General features: G+C 35.9%; 1 protein-coding gene across 6 annotated transcripts in view; it reads right to left on the bottom strand.

Moving 5' to 3' along the window:
* AP3S1 (adaptor related protein complex 3 subunit sigma 1) overlaps positions 1-19290 on the bottom strand; it is a 29489-nt gene that overhangs the window by 3517 nt on the left and 6682 nt on the right. For 2 of the 6 annotated variants that reach the window (XM_039730812.1, XM_039730823.1), the window contains exons 4-5: positions 12080-12151; positions 6935-7042 (exon numbers count right to left, since the gene is read on the bottom strand). In XM_039730812.1, the coding sequence (XP_039586746.1) occupies positions 6935-7042; positions 12080-12151 (180 nt within the window). Of the gene's footprint in view, positions 1-3947; positions 3990-6934; positions 7043-12079; positions 12152-12906; positions 13139-19290 lie in introns of all 6 variants that reach the window. The other 4 variants (XR_005630018.1, XM_039730835.1, XM_039730842.1 and 1 more) reach the window with 4 other exon arrangements.

Raw genomic sequence — 19290 nt, 5'->3', positions numbered from 1 at the left:
CCTTCATTTTCCTTAACATCACCAAATCTATCAGGTCATTCGCTTCAGAGGCACTTTCAACAGCAGTATTTTCCTAAAGGGGAAAATCTGGACCTAACACTAGCAGTATTAAGAAATGCAAGTTTCTAAAATTTGCTAATACCCCTGAATCTGCTATAAGTTAGAGGAGCAGTATTAGAAATTGCAATTTCTTTCTGTTTATTAAAAAACAGTGCAGAAGGCATGAAGATGCCCAACACTGTCCTGTTATAACTGAGAACTTGGAAATACCAATTTTCAATCAAGAGGTAACTTCCAGTGAAGTCTTATTGGATAAAATAGTAAAAGCTTTTAATCCTTCAAATTCTACTTGCAGTAATGGAAGAAAAATTCATTAAGCAAAATGGGGCAATGTAAACTGTTTTCCACAGAGAAGATGAAAATACCAATTAAAAACAATGAATTATGCAGACTACAACTGAAACAACGGGGAATCAAAAATATAACAAATAATGACATGCTGGCACATGGCTGGCAATTCAAAGGAGGTGCCTTCTGTGTGACTTGGATGGAGATTCTTCACCCTAATTTAATGGAAGTTATTTATTCTTAATGGACAAATAACATTTTTAGTATAACTGGTTATTATTTTTACCTACCTGCTACTATCCTCTTTATACAAACTTACAGTCCCTGCCTCCCGCCCCAATGCATAGGATACAATGGAGACACAATTGAGAATTATTAAAAATACCACAATTGACACAACCACTGCCCCTCCACCCCGCTATACAGTCACAACTTCCAACAGTCAGATTTCATGAGGACCATTCTGGATCAAGATCAGTGAAGATCCCTGACAAAACTGTCAGATTACAAACTGATTGTCAGATTACCTCTTTTTTTACAGATTGTCAGATTACCTCTTTTTTCACAACGAGATTATCTTTCACTACCAGATGCTGGAGTAGAGATTTCAACTATTACATTCTCTTCTCCTGGAATTCTCTGTATTAAGGGAGTTTGTAGAACAGTGGATACATAAAATGCACAGCAGAATGCTATTTAGCACAATTAATGTCCACCCTATCAAGCATAACACACTTACACAGCATTTCTACGAGAGAGCAAACAGCTCATAAAAAATGTCTAATGGATAAAATAACTGAAAAACACTTGAACTCCCAAGCTGGATAACGACTACAATTCAAATGCTATTATATTTGAACTCCTTAGTACTCCTTTTCAGCATGTCAGGCAGTGAACTAGTACACAGCCCTTCAATTTCTTTTACTGGAAGTGAACTGTATTTAAAAACACAAAGGTACAAGTAAGTACCTTCAGCCCCGTGTACTTTTGAGGCATACAGCTTCCACTGTAACACTGAACTCAACAAGTTCCACCTGCCCTTTTTATCATGTAATTCAGCAGGTAAGTTGGTGACGTGCAAAGAAAAAACTGTTCCACTTGAAAAAACAAAACATGTAGCAAGCTTTAAACATGCAGTGAGAATGATGAGTTGTCTGTCACAGCAAGCAAATGACTGGAGCAAGTGAAACTGAAATTTCTTAAGACACAATTAATACAATTTCAGAAAGACAATATGAATTGTATAGAGCTGGTATAACAATAAGCCAATACAACATCGTTTTGCTGCAGCTCCTTCGTACTCTCAATTTTATTTGCTGTTGAAGGATGTGCTTTAATGTTGGAATGCTGTATATTAAAATTTTAGGTTCCATTACTGCAAAAAAAATGCTTGCAAACACGTTCATGTACTTTTAAAGAGCAGTACCATATATGCAAAAAAGGACACTATTTCACAGATTGAAACAGACACATTTAATAACAGAATTTTTACTCTACTGGTCCTAATCTATCGTGTGAGAAACATAAGCTGTCATTAATTTACTTAGGTCATTATTAATCACTATAGGAATCAATTCTCTTTGTTCTTATCATCACCCTTTCTTAGAATGCCCAACTGGTAACTTTATATCAAAGTCATCCCAGCAACCTTGTTTTACTCTTTAAAAAGAAATTCAGATCATTTGGGTAAAGTATTGCACATCACAAACATTGTTAATATGCATATACAAATAAAAATGTTCCAACTGTCACCCCAAACAACTCTACACAGAGCTAGCTAGCACTAAAATAAATATATAAAAAACACAGCCTAGTGGAAAACAAAATAATGAAGGCTAACACTGCAAAATAAGCCACCCTTTTCCAGATACTTCAGAGGTACTAGGACCTCTCTGCTGCTGGTGTTTCATAGCAATGCTTCTTTTCAGAACAAGTATGACTTCAAAGCAGCAGGGATATGAAATCATGAAAGGATGTGATACATAATATAAAGGAATGATCATGTCCCCTGCTCATGAGGTTAAATAAATGAACGTAATTAGAGAAAAACCAAAATGAAGTCTGCAAGTATATCAAAATGAGGCCAAACAGATAAGAAGACTTAAGACATACTCTTAGAAATTTTAAGCACTTGAATCACAAAAAGAGTAATGGATGGGAATGATTAATTATTTCTTTGTTTGTTTTTCATTGCCAGACCCAAAAATAAAAACAGAATATGTGTGAGCAGAACACAGAAAAAGAAAAGTAGCTTTGCACAAAAAGAAAAACAAAAACAAAAAAGAAACCAAACCAAAAATCTGAGATCAAGCTCCCTAGTGTTACCAATGAAATACAGACTGTATGTTACAAGTGTTAGTGAACATATTAGGCAGAGGAAGGTCACATCCTGGATTTTCTTCATGTGCTGTAGCATACTTCAAATTTAGGTTAAAATGTTGCATGTTACCAAGAATTATTTTTAGCTAATGCTTTTATAAGTCAGTGCTACTAAATCAAATTCGTTAAATCTTAATGGTATTGCAGTACACTACCCTAGGAAGATCACATAAAAAGGATAGAGCAAAGCTATTAATAAATTAAGTAAGTTTCAATTGCTTAAGATTCCACCTGTTTAAAATACCTGCAGTTTGAATACACAGAGACTTAAAACAAGTGGAAATTAATTTTCAAGTACTGCCATTAACACTGACTGGCATTCAAACTGTTGAGCTAAACTAAATGTTTCAAACAACAAATGGCAGGTGACATTGACCATAAACTGAACTTCAAACACAAAATTCCTTTTTCTGTTCTTTGCTAACATTCATGTTCATGTTCAGGGACTACAGTTACCAAGATATCTTAGAGCAAAATATGGACATTCAGATTATAATAACAGCAAATGTACATCTAAAGTTGAGTACATGCTGACAGCCCTTCTCATTTTATGTTCAACATCCTTAAAGCTGGATGATGAACTTTGGAATTTTTACATCATCTTTACAAATTGCACTGATAATTTTACTCTCTTTATACAGAACTATTTCAGCTTGCTGGTTTTGATGGTGGGATTTTTCATGTTTCATTCATCTGAAGCTTATTCTGAAACTTCTCTTAGCAAGCAGGGAAAAGTTCTTTGTTTTTATCTGGAAATACTAAATGGTGAAGCAAAATAGTTTGTATTGTTTCTTTTAGATTATCAGGGACAAAATTCTCCCAACAAAGGAGTTATTTGTATTATGCCATCATATCTTTTTTGTTATCTATGTGTTCATTTTTTATTGATAGTACTTTTGGATGATTTTTTGGCTAATATTCACACAAGTTCATATTCCTTTGTTTCTTAACAATGATACAAAGAAAAGTTAAATTCTAAAATGCAGGAAGAGAAATAAAATAAAAAAGTATGATGTCAATGAAAAGCTAGTAAAATACACTATAGCCAATAAAAAGATGAGGGAACTACAAGAAACTAGCACAAAAAGTAGGCTACAAGGACTAGTATGGGTATTTTTACACATAATTTTTGAGTCTGGCCTACATAATTTATTGCCTTTGACATCATTTTGCTTTCCCTTTTTGTTAAAAGTACATTTTTTTCTAAAAGTCAGCAATACCTTTGTCTACCTGTCCTGTCTGGGAGACTGAAAGATAAAGGTCTGTAAGAGAGAAGAATGGAAAGAGCCAGAAAAGATCAGGAGGTTCAGAAAAAATGAGGCCCAGCTTAAAACTCTAAATCACACGCAGTTGAACACTCCAAATAGAGAAGAGGTAGCCCAGCTTTACCTACAATACTTCCAGAAGCTCAGAATAAAATCCCAATGACCCCCTCTCCCAAAGAATTCCCTCCCTTTATCACAATGATTCTTTGGCTTTAGGATCAACCAGAAACCCATTCACAGATTAACCCTAAACTGAAAGGCAGGGAAATGCATATAAGTCAACATTTCTCAGGTACAAACAGTTTCTTTTGTAGCCCTTCCAAACAATATTAGCTGAATCACAAATCAAAGCTAAGGACTCCCCTATAGTGGTTTAATTAATCTCTGTTGAAAATGTTCATAAATTCCTCAAGCTGATAACTTTGCTCAAATATATGTAAATTTAATAAATACATTCAGTCTTTTTCATTTAATTCTAGCTGAAAGGTAGAATTTAGTTTAGTAACCTAGTTTAGGTTTAGTAAACTAGTGCATTACTAAACAAATACCTGACGTTAAATAGCTAAATTCTGTATATTACTGAAAGCCAGATGGGCACAATAAAAATTGAAGTATTTCTGAAAATGTAACCCAGTCACAGCTTTATTAGTTTCATCATTTCAGCTATAAAAGAAAAGGCTATTTAACCTTAAAATAGCTGCTTTGTAAATGCAAGAGGTATGATGGTGGTCTAAAAGCCAAAGGGACTAAAGCAGCAGTGATGTGGGGCACTGGTGGCGCTCCTATAAACTATGGACTACATCAATATTAATTTCTAATTTTTTTTTAATGAAAGAAAATGAAGAAGATTCACTCGTTGTGATTTCTTAGTGACCAGCATTCAAAATTTATTAAGCTATTACTTATTTTTATTTAGATGGATTTGCTTGTGTCTTGAAAATGTGTGTTCAGGAAAGACATACTCAAAAATTTATAATCTTGATCAAAAAGACAAAAGGAAAAGAAATAGCAATCAGGAATTTTCTGTGGATATACATGAAACAAATTATTAATGATCTAAGGAAATAATTATCAGGTATGTGATGTATCTCAGCATTACAGCAACTGTTAAATTTGAAAAGAAATAGTCACTGCACTAAGGAAAAAGAAAGTATTTGTGTGAGCAGACTGTGAAATATTCTGCTTCATCCCCGTCACCAAGTGTTTTAATTCATCACTGCTACTTCTTTACCTTCTATAATTCATTGCTGAATGTAAAGAAGCAAGTTCCTTTTCCTTTGTATATATTTCACGTTCTGTGTGGGTTTTTCTTCAGGTAATGTACCATCTACTTTTATACTAAAAGCTCTTAAAAGAAAGAATGACTTGTTGATGAATAATGGAAGACAGCAAGTATTGCAGCTGGCTGCACTGACTATGTGTTTCAGAAGACTAGTCAGAGATTGGTCTACAGTTGATTTGGTAACATAATTTACAAAATTAAATACTTGCAGATAGAACCAATATGCACACAATACATGGTAGAACACAACTGCTGAGCAACTTCAGCTTTTGGGAACATGACTATTTTTTATCATATAAGGAAAAGCTTATATATACAGAACTTATTAAAATATAATAAAAAATTATGAGAATAACTCCAAATATTCATCTCTGTGATCAGTGTTTCATTCTGAGTGTGACAAAAACATTAAAATGAACACTTTGTACGTGTTCAAAATCTACTACAGAATCCTTTCAGACACATATTGCTATGTATTGTGTCACATCATACCTAGCTTTTTCTTGTTTTTCACATACTGTTGACCGGTTCATGGATATGGTTTGGAAGTTGTGCAAAACAAAAAATTAAATGTATTAAAAAAACTTGAGGTGGCACAGCTTGAGACTGCAGAATAAGAACAGCATAGATTGTACCACAAAAAAAAAACTGAAAAATTCATTTTTCTCTTTATTGCACTTCAGTTAGAACTAGGAAGTTCTCTGGGTCCTCTCCTAAAATGCCATTTAGTTCATATTTATGTCACCTGGAAGATTTCAGTCTGCTCAGCTGACTTCAACTTCAGAAAGTCTTCAATTCAAGCAACGGCTTGTTTAGAAACTTGGTTATTATTGCTTTGATGTATTCCTTGGTGGAATTACTCCCACCATTTAGAATCCAGCACAGACTTAGCAAAGATACATTAGCAGCATTTTGGCTTACAAGGCACATATGGTGACGTTAAAGGGACAGTAATATTCTGTATCAAAGATAAAGTAATTCTAAGATCCTTTCTTAATCTAAATGTCTTTCCTAAACACAAATTAAACAACTTGAATTGAAAAAGGATTCCCAAAACTCTTGTGTGTTCCCTCACTTAGCCCATTATGGACAAATACAGAATATAATTTTCTCACTCACTGAAGATCAAAACATCAGATTATCAAAATTGCAGAATTCATATTTACTTTGAAGTGTCTAAAACTGGGCTTTAAAGTCTATCTAATCCACTTCAGTCCAATTTATTTCCTTGTGTTGCAGCATTACTGCTGCTATTTATTTCAGATGCTTAGAAGCATACTATCAGACAGGAATATATAGTCTTTGAAGACACACTTTGTTTCTTTAACTAATTTCATTTAAGTGCTGAAGTCACTAGTCCAGCATAACAAGTAGGCTGGAACTAAAGGTTTTCTACAACAGAAACTTAAGAGCACTACAGAACTATCTTAATAGCAATGATGCAAAATGCGATTAGATACAAAAAGCAAAATCTAACCAGCAGCAGTTTATTACTTATGATGAAAGGTACAACACCCTGACATACACTGCAAATTGTTGGCACTAAAAGCAGGCAGCTTATGCTATTTAGTTTGCTATGAAGGACGAAGAGCATTATACAGCAGGCCATTTACTACAACCCTGCTTTTAGTTTAGAAACCACACAGTGCATCACTCTTACCTCAGATTTCTCCAGTTTATTTTGAGCATCAATCTGAGTAACAATTTCATTCATATTGGTCTCCAAAACCATTCCACCCATGACCATTTCAGCCAATATATTATGGACCTAAAAGAGATCAAAAGAGAATTTAAAAATGCAAAATATCCTACATACAATCTGGAAAGATGGTCTAGGTACCTCAACACAGGGAAACATGTATTCTGTAAGTCACTTAATTAATGTTAGCATTTAATCTAAAGCCAGTTGGAAACAAAGATCATAATTTCATATTCCTATCTCCATGTTCACGCCTCTTACAAACACATCTACTATACCACCTCACAATGCTAAGAAACTTTCACATTCCTCTTTCTTTGTTCCCATTTTCCATAAATTATTAGAGTTTGAGTCAGCAACAACAGCCATAACACCTCTAGGAAGCAGATCCTACAAGACTAAACAAATTGCTCACAAGTAGATGTGTAAACACTCCTCTGGGCCACACTTGAGAAGGAAGAGACTCTGATGCTCACACATCACAGATCCCAAGATTTGGCTCAGAAGTAGAACTGACATTCCTGAGACAACTGATAAATATAAAGTCTTCAGTATCTACAGCTAAGACTGACAGCTAGGACTCAAACTGCAGGAGCACATAAACCAGCTGGGGACATTACTGAAATGGATACATCTGAATATCTCTCTTCCCTGCAGCCCTGACTTGAGGATGAAAGACCTGGTTCATGAATCACTGCTTCAGAGTCTGCATTCAAATCATACTAAAGACTTAGTTTGGGTTTTTTTCTTTTTTAAAAGGCATCCTTCTGCACACTTACTTGTAAAAATCCAGGGTTACCACATAATGCATAATATTTTAATCCTATATTAGTATTTAAATCTGAAGACAATGAGTATTTTTCTACTTTTCAGAAATAAACATGTACAATCTGGTATCTCAAAAGCAAAATTCTAAGTACTATTTCGGACATTCTCCCAGTTTCCCTATGGATCAAGGATAGAAGTAAATCTCTAATTCAAATAACCGGGAGGTAGTACATCAAAAACCAACACAGTCCTTCCTTTTGTGGCATACCTAAAAACCAAAATTGAGTTTGTTTCCCTGATACTTTTAAGTGTATTTCTGAACAAATGTATAGTTCATGTATCTACCTAAGCTGTAAACAGCCCTTCTTCAGGCCCCTTTGTGCCCTTCCAAAACCTTTCTTTCTGTATACTTCTTACTCCTTTGCCTCCAGTCTCTAGAATATTTAACTTCTTACTCAATGCAAACTGCAAACACCCCATAGCTTGGGTTATGATTCTTACTTTTCTCTGCATTTTTTCCTACTTTCAGAGTGCAATACTGAAGTCTAGCACACAGTGTTATAAGAATGTTTAAAGCATAGATGGCCTTATAGAAGCTTGACTATTTTGTCTTACCCCACTTTTCTACTAAAGGGATGGCTTTCTAAATAACAACATTTAATTAATTATATTTGGCAATCTCCATATAAAAGGAAATCACAGCTTTGACTAATAAAGTTACATAACTAGCATAATCCGTTGACTCCTTCCTCTTAAATGGTTGCTCATATGTAAGAAGCAGCAAGATAAAAATAAACAGCAACTGTTTTTTATTTTCAAATTAAAATCCATTGCAATTACATATTGCACGTACAAATACACGTTCTGGTCTCTAGCTTTTCTTATTTAAAAAACACTAATTATTTTCATAAAGAAACAGCAACAACAAAAAAAATCTTAAATAAAAATGCATTAAGTGGCAATGAAGTGCAAAAGAGACTTCAATATTGTATTCAAAATAGTATTTAAGTGGAAGACTGAAGGCACAACAAACAGACATTTTATATTCCAGAAGGGATCAGACTGTTGAGAACATCAACTTTTTAAAATTTGAAACGGCTGTTTTGCAATAACAATTTTAAAGTGTTTTTACAAAAATCAAGAGTGCTTCCTACTTATGTTCAATGCACTCCCTAAAAGCATTAATGCATATTCTAAAGAAGAAAGAGCTTATTGAGAAAAAAACTCTCCCAGGAAAATTTGGCAAACACATTTTCTTGTCTTCAAGAAATTTGATTCTGGATGGTTCACTCATCTGGTTAGATAATAAGTTCTTGCAAGAGATCATGATACTCCCAGTGATATTTCAATAGGTGCCAAAAACTAGTGAAAGAGAGTATTCCCTTACATCCCTAGCAGAATGTATTCTATTATTTTAGTTGTATAACAACTTTCAGTGATGCCTTTTCCATCAGAAAGCATTAGGCTCTTGGACTCAGGGTGGGAATGAGTGCAGGACTGAAATGAACCTGCCCCTCTTCCTCACAAGACATGTGAAAATGTCTTGCTCCACCTATAGCAAGTTTTTTGGCTGCTTGTAATAGAGATGAAGAGAAGTTAAATTCTCTTCTGTATGAACAACACTCCCCAACACCCCAAGTCCTCATCTCTTACAGCACATTAGAAACACTAATTCCCACCTATATTCCATTCTCCAAATGAATTTATCATACTCTTATCAATATTCTTGAATAAGCATCTGTCTTGGCTCCAGGTTACGCTAAGTCACTGCTGAGTCCTGTACAATTATAAAAACCTGATGAGCATAAGTATTTCCTTACAGAAATACCACATAAAATCTTACTAAGGACACAACAGCTGTTGAGATTACATAGTTTAACTCTTCTACATGCCACCTTATGTTTTACAAGAAAAAATGTTGGTTTGGGCAGCTGTCACAAGAGAATTGCAAGAAAGCAACATGCCACAGCTCCATCAAGAACTGAAGACACAGAACAACTCTCATTCAAATAACTTAGCCAATCCTCACTCTTCTTAATATCAGACCACTCAAAATACAAATATTTTGTATTTTTTTTCACCCCAAACAGCATCCACACATAAGCACCCATTATGACTAAGACTGTCAAGATCAAACAGGAACTGCTGCTGTTTTTCCCTTTTGCACACTTGAAATATATTAACAAGAAAGAGAAAGTGAATGTATTTACTCTGAAGGCTCAGTGCATTATGCTTCTTGACAAATTGAAGCCGTTTAAAGACAATTAAACACTTTAATTCTCACAGATACATCTTCCTGTTTGTTCTCTGACCTATAAAAATACTGATGAACTTAAACTGGAGGGGAAAAAAAAAGGAAGAATGGAGATGACATTAAATTAGTCACAGCTGCCCAACTAATGTTATTGTACAGTTGGTGGCAGCCTTGCCTTACTGCAGAAGTTCATGTCTCTACATTGAATTCTTTTGTTCATTTACACTCAAGTAAAAATCACTGCACTGGTTAATGTCACGCTCAGAGCTTTTTAACTCAAGGCTTCACTGACTTTTATTGTGAAACTGTATTATTTTTACTAAAGTATCTAACTAGTATTTAGGGTTCCCATTTTCCTTAAGAGTTTGAAAATTCTAGTCTAAATATTTAATGGGATTCTCAGGCAGATTTTTAGTAAATCAGATGAAACAGTTAAATTCTAGTGTCCATTTGATATGTAATATTCAAGAAGAAATATTACCTCATAGTCAATACAAAGTAAAATATTCTTCAAGAAATTTAACATTTTGAAACCCCTAAGCTCTCTACATATTATTAGAAATGTTTTGTCTATGAAGTTATGTTATTCAATAGTCTGTGATGAAACATGCTACAGAGCAACAACTTGGAGTACATCTCAGTCAAAGACCAAACTCCTTCCCACAGAATGACTGCAGTACTTTCATTCTTTAAGCTCAGAAGCCAATATATAAACACTCAAACTCTTTTGTACTTTAATCTGTCATTTGGAAATATCCAACATGTTCCAGTAATGGAAATTACTAGAAAACTTAATGACTTTTCATGACCTAAGTATTGGTTAAACACTCACTCTAGGTAATCTGCATTTCACTGTCTGGTCAAGGTGCAAGTGTTTCTTCCAAAAGAACTTCCTGATTTTGAAACAAACTGATTTTGAAATAGTTCTTTCAGATACCTAACTTGGTATTATTTCCAGTCTGCTTTTTCTATCTTACTTTCCTTTGACATCTTTTGCTGTTGATGCAGAAAGATATTCACAGATGGGGAAAGGCGACTGCACAGAAAGCAACAGTAGGCACAAAATGCAACTGAAGGAATAAATTCTGTATATTAAATTCTCAGCATTTTGGGTATTACACCAAAAAATGCCCAAGTCCTTTTAAATGAAAGGTGACTATAGTAAAAGCATTTCTCTAAACCAAGTAAGTTAGTACAACACTTGTTTCTTATAGCTGGGAATATTCAAACAACATTGTTTCTAAATGTTTGAAGAAAGACAAAGTCCGTTGGAAATTTTAAATGGAAAGATCCACACAGCATTTAAATTACATAATCATAGCATATGAAATACACCTTCCAGTCCTAACTGAAAAACGCTTAACAGCTTCAGTTCTGAGTTATATAAAACCTAACCATAAACAAAATAGAAGACATTATTTCTTAAAGCTCTTTCCACCCTAAGAATATTCAGATATCTTAGATTCTACAATTTGATGTGCAATATTATTATGCAAATCTCCTGTATTATTTTGTTGCTCCTCAGAAAGGCATGTTCCATGGCAGCTTTCATGTAGTAGAAGTAATATTTTAGCAGAAACAGTTTACATTTCACTGATAATTAACTAACAGAATCAAGGAATCAGTAAGGTTGGAAAAGACCTCCAAGACCCTAAAGTCCAACCTTTAACCAAACACCACCATGCTGATTAAACCACAGCACCAAGTGCCATGTCCCTTTGTTTCTTCAACACTTCAGGTTACGGTGTCTCCCATCAGTTTCCCAGGCAGTCTGCCTCAATGCCTGACTACTCTTTCAGGCCAGCTTGAGGCCATCTCCTCTTGTCTGCCCATGGTTACTTGGGAGAAGAGACCAACAACCTCCCTTCAGGTGGCTGCAGAGAGCAGTGTGGTACCCCAAGCCTCCTCCTCACCAGCCCAAACACCGCCTGCTCCCTCAGCCACACCTCACAAGACTTACTCTCTACTCTCTTACTCACCACCTTTGTTACCTTTCTCTGGAAAGTAAGGCAGAGTTTAATACAAGTAGGAGCTGAACCAAATATGTTACTTGATAAAAATATTACAGGTTGTCATCACAGTACCTTGTCTACATGAAAGATTAAATCCAGCTCACAGACATTTTCAAAACATTTGTCCAGTGTTTCCACAAATACCTGTGAAGAGGGGAAAAAAGCACCAAAAGTAAATCTTAACAAAAATTCTGCAGTTCCATTAGGTGTGACATTTGAGAAATGCAAATACAGAAATTAAATACTGGTCAGATCTTAACGCATTAAAGGCATTTACAGAAATTATGTGGTTAACATTATGTCAAAAGTATGTTATCTATGTAGAGGGCAAAACAGTATGCACAAGCCAATTTAGGTTAAAATTCTGCTTAAAGTCACACTGTTTTAAAAAACATATACATCCTGAAAAAACAGTAACATAACCTATACTATAATCTCAGCTGTGATTCAAAGTACTCCTTCCCATTTCATTAGAACTCAAATTATGAAGCAAAGAAAACCAGCTTTTTCCATCATTATTTTTAATAATTACTGCATTGCAGGCATTTCCTAGTTAACCAGACTGTTAACATTGCTATTAACTGTCAACATCACTCCTTCCAGCAGCAGTACAGCACCGACCCACTGAATCCAGGATGAAAAAGGCATCTGTCTTAATGTCAAGTCCTAATCCTGTCAGGCATACTACCATATAAATTTAGGAAAGTTTGCAGCAGTTCACACATAGGCAAATAATTTCTTTCTGAATCCAGAATATAAAAGCATGAAAATCCAAGCAGCTTCTGCACTCCAGCCGTTGATGCTCCCTGCCAGATATGGCCTGTACATCACCTTCCTCTGGGTGTTTCTGAAACAGATTCCTTGGCATTTATGTTTGTACTTTGGTACCCCAAGAGTACCTGGTCCCCAGCTAGTCCAGATAATGAAATGATGATTGTACTTGCAGTCCTGAAGTTCCTGAATGCCAATCACCATGTGCTTGTGGTGAGTGCTGTCAGAGACTCCAGTCTTAGAGCTGTACACACAGCTCTCTTTGGCCAAGGGATACCTCCTACAGACATAGGTTATGTCAAGATCTCTCGAAGTTAAATGTAAGATTGAGCTTAGGGTCTTCAAAGTTAAAACAAATTTCTGAAAAAAAATTATTTATCTTTTATTAATGGCATGAAAATAAATTGCAACTTGTTGGAAATTTTAATCAGTTTTGTATGTTTCAAGGCCATTTTGTCACAATGTGTATTTAATATTACTTACTAAGCTGTCACTGTATGCAAACAGCAATCTTTTATTTAATTCTTAAGTCAAACATCCTAAAGAAGCAATATGGAAGACAAACACCTCATTTTGATTCTGTTCCACATGATTTATGAACCCCACCTTGGTATTTGACCAGATTTCAAACTGCCTAGGCCCAGGCATAGATCTGACACAGATCACAGAACTGTTTAGGCTGGAAACCTAAAGATGAATAAATCAAAGAGGTAAGCCAGCACTGCCAAATCCAGCTCTAACCCAAGTCCCTGAGTGACACATCTAGACGTTTTTAGGCATGGTGACTCCACCACTTCCCTGGGCAACCCACTCCAATGTCCGACAATCCTTTCAGTGAATTTTTTTTAACATCCAGTCTAAACTTCCCTTGGCACAAATTGAGGCTGTTTCCTCTTGTCCTATTTCTTCTTTCTCGGGAGAAGAGATTGAAGCATCTCTATAATCTCCTTTCACACAGCTGTAGAGAAAGGTAAGGTCCTCCCAGTCCTTCTTCTTTCCAGGTTAAACACTCCCAGCTCTCTCAGCCATCACTCCTTGTAAGACTTGTGCTCCAGCCCCTTCACCAGCTCCACTGCCTTTCTCTGGTCTTGCTCCACACCATCAGTGTCTTTCTAGTAGTGAGGAGCCCAAAACTGGACACAGGATTTGAGGCATGGCCTCACCAGTGCCCAGTACAGCAGGACAGTCACTGGCTTCACTATTGCTGATCTAAGCCATTGGCTTTCCTGGATGCCTGGGCACAGCTGGCTTATGCTCAGACACTGGGGGTCAACCAGCACCCCCAGGTCCTTTTCCACTGGGCAGCTTTCCAGCCACTCTGCCCCAGCCTGGAGCACTGCAGGGACTACTGTGACCCAAGGGCAGGGCCTGGCATTTGGCCCTGTCAAACCTCCTACAACTGACCTTGGCCCATCCCTCCCTCCAGCCTGCCTGAATCCCTTCAGCAGATCAACATTTCCAGCCAGCACAAAGTCATCTTCAAACTGACTGAGGGAACACTCGAACCTGTCATCCAGATCACTGATAAGGATATTAAAGAGGCCTGGCCCCAACACTGAGCTCTGGGGAACACCACTGCTGACCAGACACCATGGATGTAACCCCATTCACCTCCACTCTTTGTGGATAAAAGTCCTGCTTCTACAGACATGTATTTATATCTACCAACCCAGTGAAACAGATCTTGACATCACGCATTCCCAACTGTCTACCTCACATTAACAAAGAGTACACTGACATCTTAATCGCTGGTTTTCAAATCCTGCTCACACTGCAAAAGAGAGGACGATTACACCTGCCCTTGCTATTACTACTACTATTAAAGTATTTTAAATGTTGAAATCAAACTACAAATTAACCAATGATCCATGCATTTAGACTACTCTTTAATACCAAAAATACAACTCTGTCACAAACTAGGAACACAGAGCATATTCAGAGACAGACTCAGGACAATAAGGTTTGGTGACAACCATTCCCAACTGTCTACCTCACATTATCAACAAAGAGTACATTGACATCTTAATCGCTGGTTTTCAAATCCTGCTCACACTGCAAAAGAGAGGACGATTACACCTGCCCTTGCTATTACTACTACTATTAAAGTATTTTAAATGTTGAAATCAAACTACAAATTAACCAATGATCCATGCATTTAGACTACTCTTTAATACCAAAAATACAACTCTGTCACAAACTAGGAACACAGAGCATATTCAGAGACAGACTCAGGACAATAAGGTTTGGTGACAAGTTAATGAAGAAAATGAATATGCTTCTGTTAAATTATACTGAAGCTAAGCAAGGCAGGGATTTTTCTTCAAGCAGTTATTAATTCATTGCAATAATAACAGTGTTCTATAAAGAAAGGATGCAAGCAAACAAAAAAATCTTGTATGTTAAGCAGAAAAAAACTACACATTTGACAACGTGTGCAGCAAAACAAATCACCAAAGATGTTCTCTTACTTTCCTTGCACCTTAGGAGAAAGCAGTTACAAGAACAGTGCTGTCTGACATTAGCTGCAAGAAGAAGATTGGAAACAGTGTAAATGCAACCTCTGTCCAATGGTTTTAGTTACAAGAGCTAAGAGTTTGACATATTCCTCGTATAGTCACCAACTCTGCACATGATGCACACACTCTGACATCTGTCTAGTTCCTTGGAAAACAAAGCAACTCATTAAAGACAATGGCAACTCAAGAATCCTAAAAACACCCCCCAACATGTGTTCAGTAGCAGTATGCAGGCTCACATATCAACAACATAAAAGTCAAACTTTTGTGACATTCTTCCAGTAAATAAAGCTCCTATAGCAACACTTGATTCACTGTTGGAGCAGTTAATTTTAAACCTTTACCTATTACACAGCAACCCCACCACACACTAAATAAACTCACAAATCTCTGCTTACAATGCATGATCAGCAATGTGCAACAAACATTTTTTAATCTAAGGGAAATCAGCTGGCACTGACTATTCCTTCACAGAGATTTTTCACTGACCAAGGATTTCTCATGGACACTTTGGAAATTTCCCCCATCTTCCATTCATGACAAGTTCACTCAGAATAATGCCAGAAATTACTAGGTCTACATCTATTGTAGATGATCTTTTAAAACACTGGTCAGCAAGGTAAACTAGATTTTTTACACTAACATTTCTTGGCTTATTTTAAGATGCTTGCAATAATTGAAATGGTAGATAAAATCAGAGTAACTTTCATCTGAATTTTAGTTGAATCAAATGAATTGCACACTGGCAAGCAGTGCTAAAATTTAAGTACTTCAGTAATCACTTTAAATGCTGCAGACTTTAGATCAATAACCAGAAGAGAAAACACACCAATTGTTTTGAAACACACACACCCTTCACACACATCAGCTCAGATGCACCATGTGACATTACTGGAAGAATAACATAAATAAATTAGTGAAATAGCAGGAAAATAAGGATGCAGGCACAATTTATTACTAGCTCCCCCTTGTGCTTAATTTTTAGAATTATAATATTTTATGGTAAAAAGAAGAAACCACACATATTTCCATGTAAGTAAACAGAAAACACAAGAAAAAAAAATAAAACCTCTACACCTTTCTTTTGTAAGAAACATACTTTCATAAAGTCAGACACACTGGGAGAGTAAATTATATGAAACAAAACACACAATTTTTACTGCATATATGCAAGCCTGGAGCTCCCTCTACTCAGCCATATGTCAAAACAAAACAGCACCTTTTCAATGAAAGGCTTCTTTTTAAAATAAGCAAATAAGACAAAAATGGAGTAAATCATATATTAGTAAGAAGATAACAAGGGCAGCAGAAAACTCAGAACACATATGCAATTAAATGTGTTGGAACATAGAAAATGTCAAATACTAAAAAAAGCAAGTACAAAAGATGAACTAAAATCAACAGGAGTAACCCATACCAAGAATATCTCCTTCTTCCTTACCTAAACAGCAATAGTAAACTTTAGGACAGAAGTTATTCAATCTACCCTTGGACAGTTCTCATCTCAGTCATATGCTTCTCTATTTTTTATTTAATTAACATAAAAGCAGCTCTGATCAGGATCCCTTATCCTTAAGAACTGAGAAAAACATGTTACATAAACTTCACTGCATTTCCCACATGCCTCTCACTGAACACCATTACCTTGAAAGGCTCCATTGAATTTCCCATGGAAAACTGATCTCACAGATTCTGTTGCTTGCTGACTCATTATGTCTTCAAAGTACAGCTATGGGCCAAGACACTCACTAATTCCTGGAGCTGACATATGCTCCTAGGTCCACAACATAGTTAAGGCACCATTGTAAAGAGCTCTCATTTTCTCCTTATGGCAGTCTACAGCTAGTTGTGTTTTCACACATATTTTCCTTCCATGCACTAAAACCTTACAATTCACAGGCTAATACAAAGATGCTAAAATAGCATGACAGAATTTACAGAATATAAATTCTGCAAAATTTATATTGCAGAATATAAATTTTGACTGCAAAACCTAAGCATAGCACAGATGCTGATCGATCTCCCAATCCAAGTAAGCAAAAAGAAATTTGTGTTTATATTTAGAAAATAGGGAAGAAAATGGTCAAAAATTAATAAAGTGAATTTGCCTTTTGAACAAAGAAATCCAAGTTGAAGACAGTATCAAGCCTGAGGCAGAGTCTATGATCTGTAGTGCATACAGCATATTCATTAAGCCTGAGTCAAAAAGATTTACCTGTGACACAGCTCTGACCTAATGGGGGCATAAGTGACATTCACAAAAGTATCTTAAGTATCGCAACAAAAACTTTCTGCTGAAAAGAACAGCAGACTGTCATACGTAATCTAATCTCTTATGCATTTATTCAGTTTACATGACAGAAACCTCCAAAGTGCTATACTGAGTTCTAGGTTCCTTTCACCAGTTTATTTTCCACCATAAACTACTATACATATCTACTTACTACATATCTACTTACTTAGACAATTCATTATATTTATGATTCATAACAAAGTCCAGATGTCTTACTCTTACCCGTGTTATCTCTGAACTACAGTAAACAAAGATGTATTAAAATGGTTCGACACTTCAGGAAGAAACAAAGCTTATTTGCTCAATTCAATATCCATGTGTATATCCTGTTAGTCTACACTGCATGTGGGATTGAGAAGTAATAAGAAACTTTCTGAGGGCCCTCTTTCAGTAAAAGACACATTAAATTCTGATTGCCATTGCTAAGACGATGAAACAGATCCTTCTTCTGAGCCTGTCTAGAAATTAAAAATATTTAATTAATCTCAATATTCCTCATATTTAACAGATCTCTGTCCTGGATTGACAAGCAAATTGTATTCTATTTGCCATCTGTATGGCAGCTGTCTTCTGTTAAGTGGGCAGTTTTCCTTATCTCTTCCACAACCACTCCTCCCTCCAGGGAGACATCTGCTGATAACAGGCATGTTATGAATGTTATGAATGTCACTGCATGACTGATAAGAACTACAGCATCCCACAACCGGACTGCTACCAGTACCCTGCCCAACAGGGTGTCAGCGTTGTTTCGATTTACTGCATTGTTTATTTTATCTTTTTTATTTTCTTCCCTAATAAAGAACTGTTATTCCTGCTCCCATATTTTTGCCTGAAATCCCCTTAATTTAAAATTTATGGCAATTCAGAGGGATGGGGGTTTACATGGGGGTCTCATTTCAGGGGAGGCTCCTGCCTTAGCAGACACCTGTCTTTCCAAACTAAGACAATCTCTAATACTCCATAATATAATCAAATAGTTGAACTACAATGTGTAAGAGAATTTGGAATCCTCAACAGCTGTAGGTACTGTGGTAAGACTGTATGATTTATAAACAAAATCATACAAGTCAGAAAAACAAAATATTTCTACAAATGGAAATAGCATTTTTATTATTTCAGTTTTCTTTAAGCAATTATGTTGATATGTAATTAAACACTGCGGCATTTTTGGAAACAATGTGAAATACAAAGACCAGGAGATCAAAATCTATTTAAGTATTTTTGGTACAAGAAGCAAAACATTTTAGAGAAAAGTTTAAATTCTTTAATTCAAAAAGTTTGGGGGCATATAATTATGGGTAGTAGTAAGCTCAAGCAATTTATTCAACATCTAAGTGTACAATTTAGGTTGCACTGTCTACATATGAATATGTCTTTTCCCTGATCATAAATATTTTGGCACTTCCAAGAAGACACACTATGTGACAGGAAACTAAGCAACGCTGTACAACAAACTGCTATGAACAGGTAGAGCCATCATGTACCTTACCCATTAACGCTGCACTGTTTGGATACTGCAGAATGTTCTATAACCAAAGATCATGTAAGAATCCAGATGGGACTTTCCTTTCCTGCTACCCACACAGGCACTTTTCTGTATCTACTGTCTGGAACAGCAACACTGGAGCTGAACAGTAGGAGGTGTCTGCGAGAAGCTATGCAGCTTCAAGAAAGGTCTGCAGGGAATTGTGAGGCTTTAGAGA

Source organism: Passer montanus, unplaced genomic scaffold (genome assembly GCF_014805655.1).
Source record: "Passer montanus isolate IOZ18808 unplaced genomic scaffold, ASM1480565v1 scaffold110, whole genome shotgun sequence".
In the NCBI taxonomy this organism is placed as follows: domain Eukaryota; kingdom Metazoa; phylum Chordata; class Aves; order Passeriformes; family Passeridae; genus Passer; species Passer montanus.
Note: the sequence above shows the minus strand (reverse complement) of the source record. Positions and strands in the feature narration are given on the sequence as shown.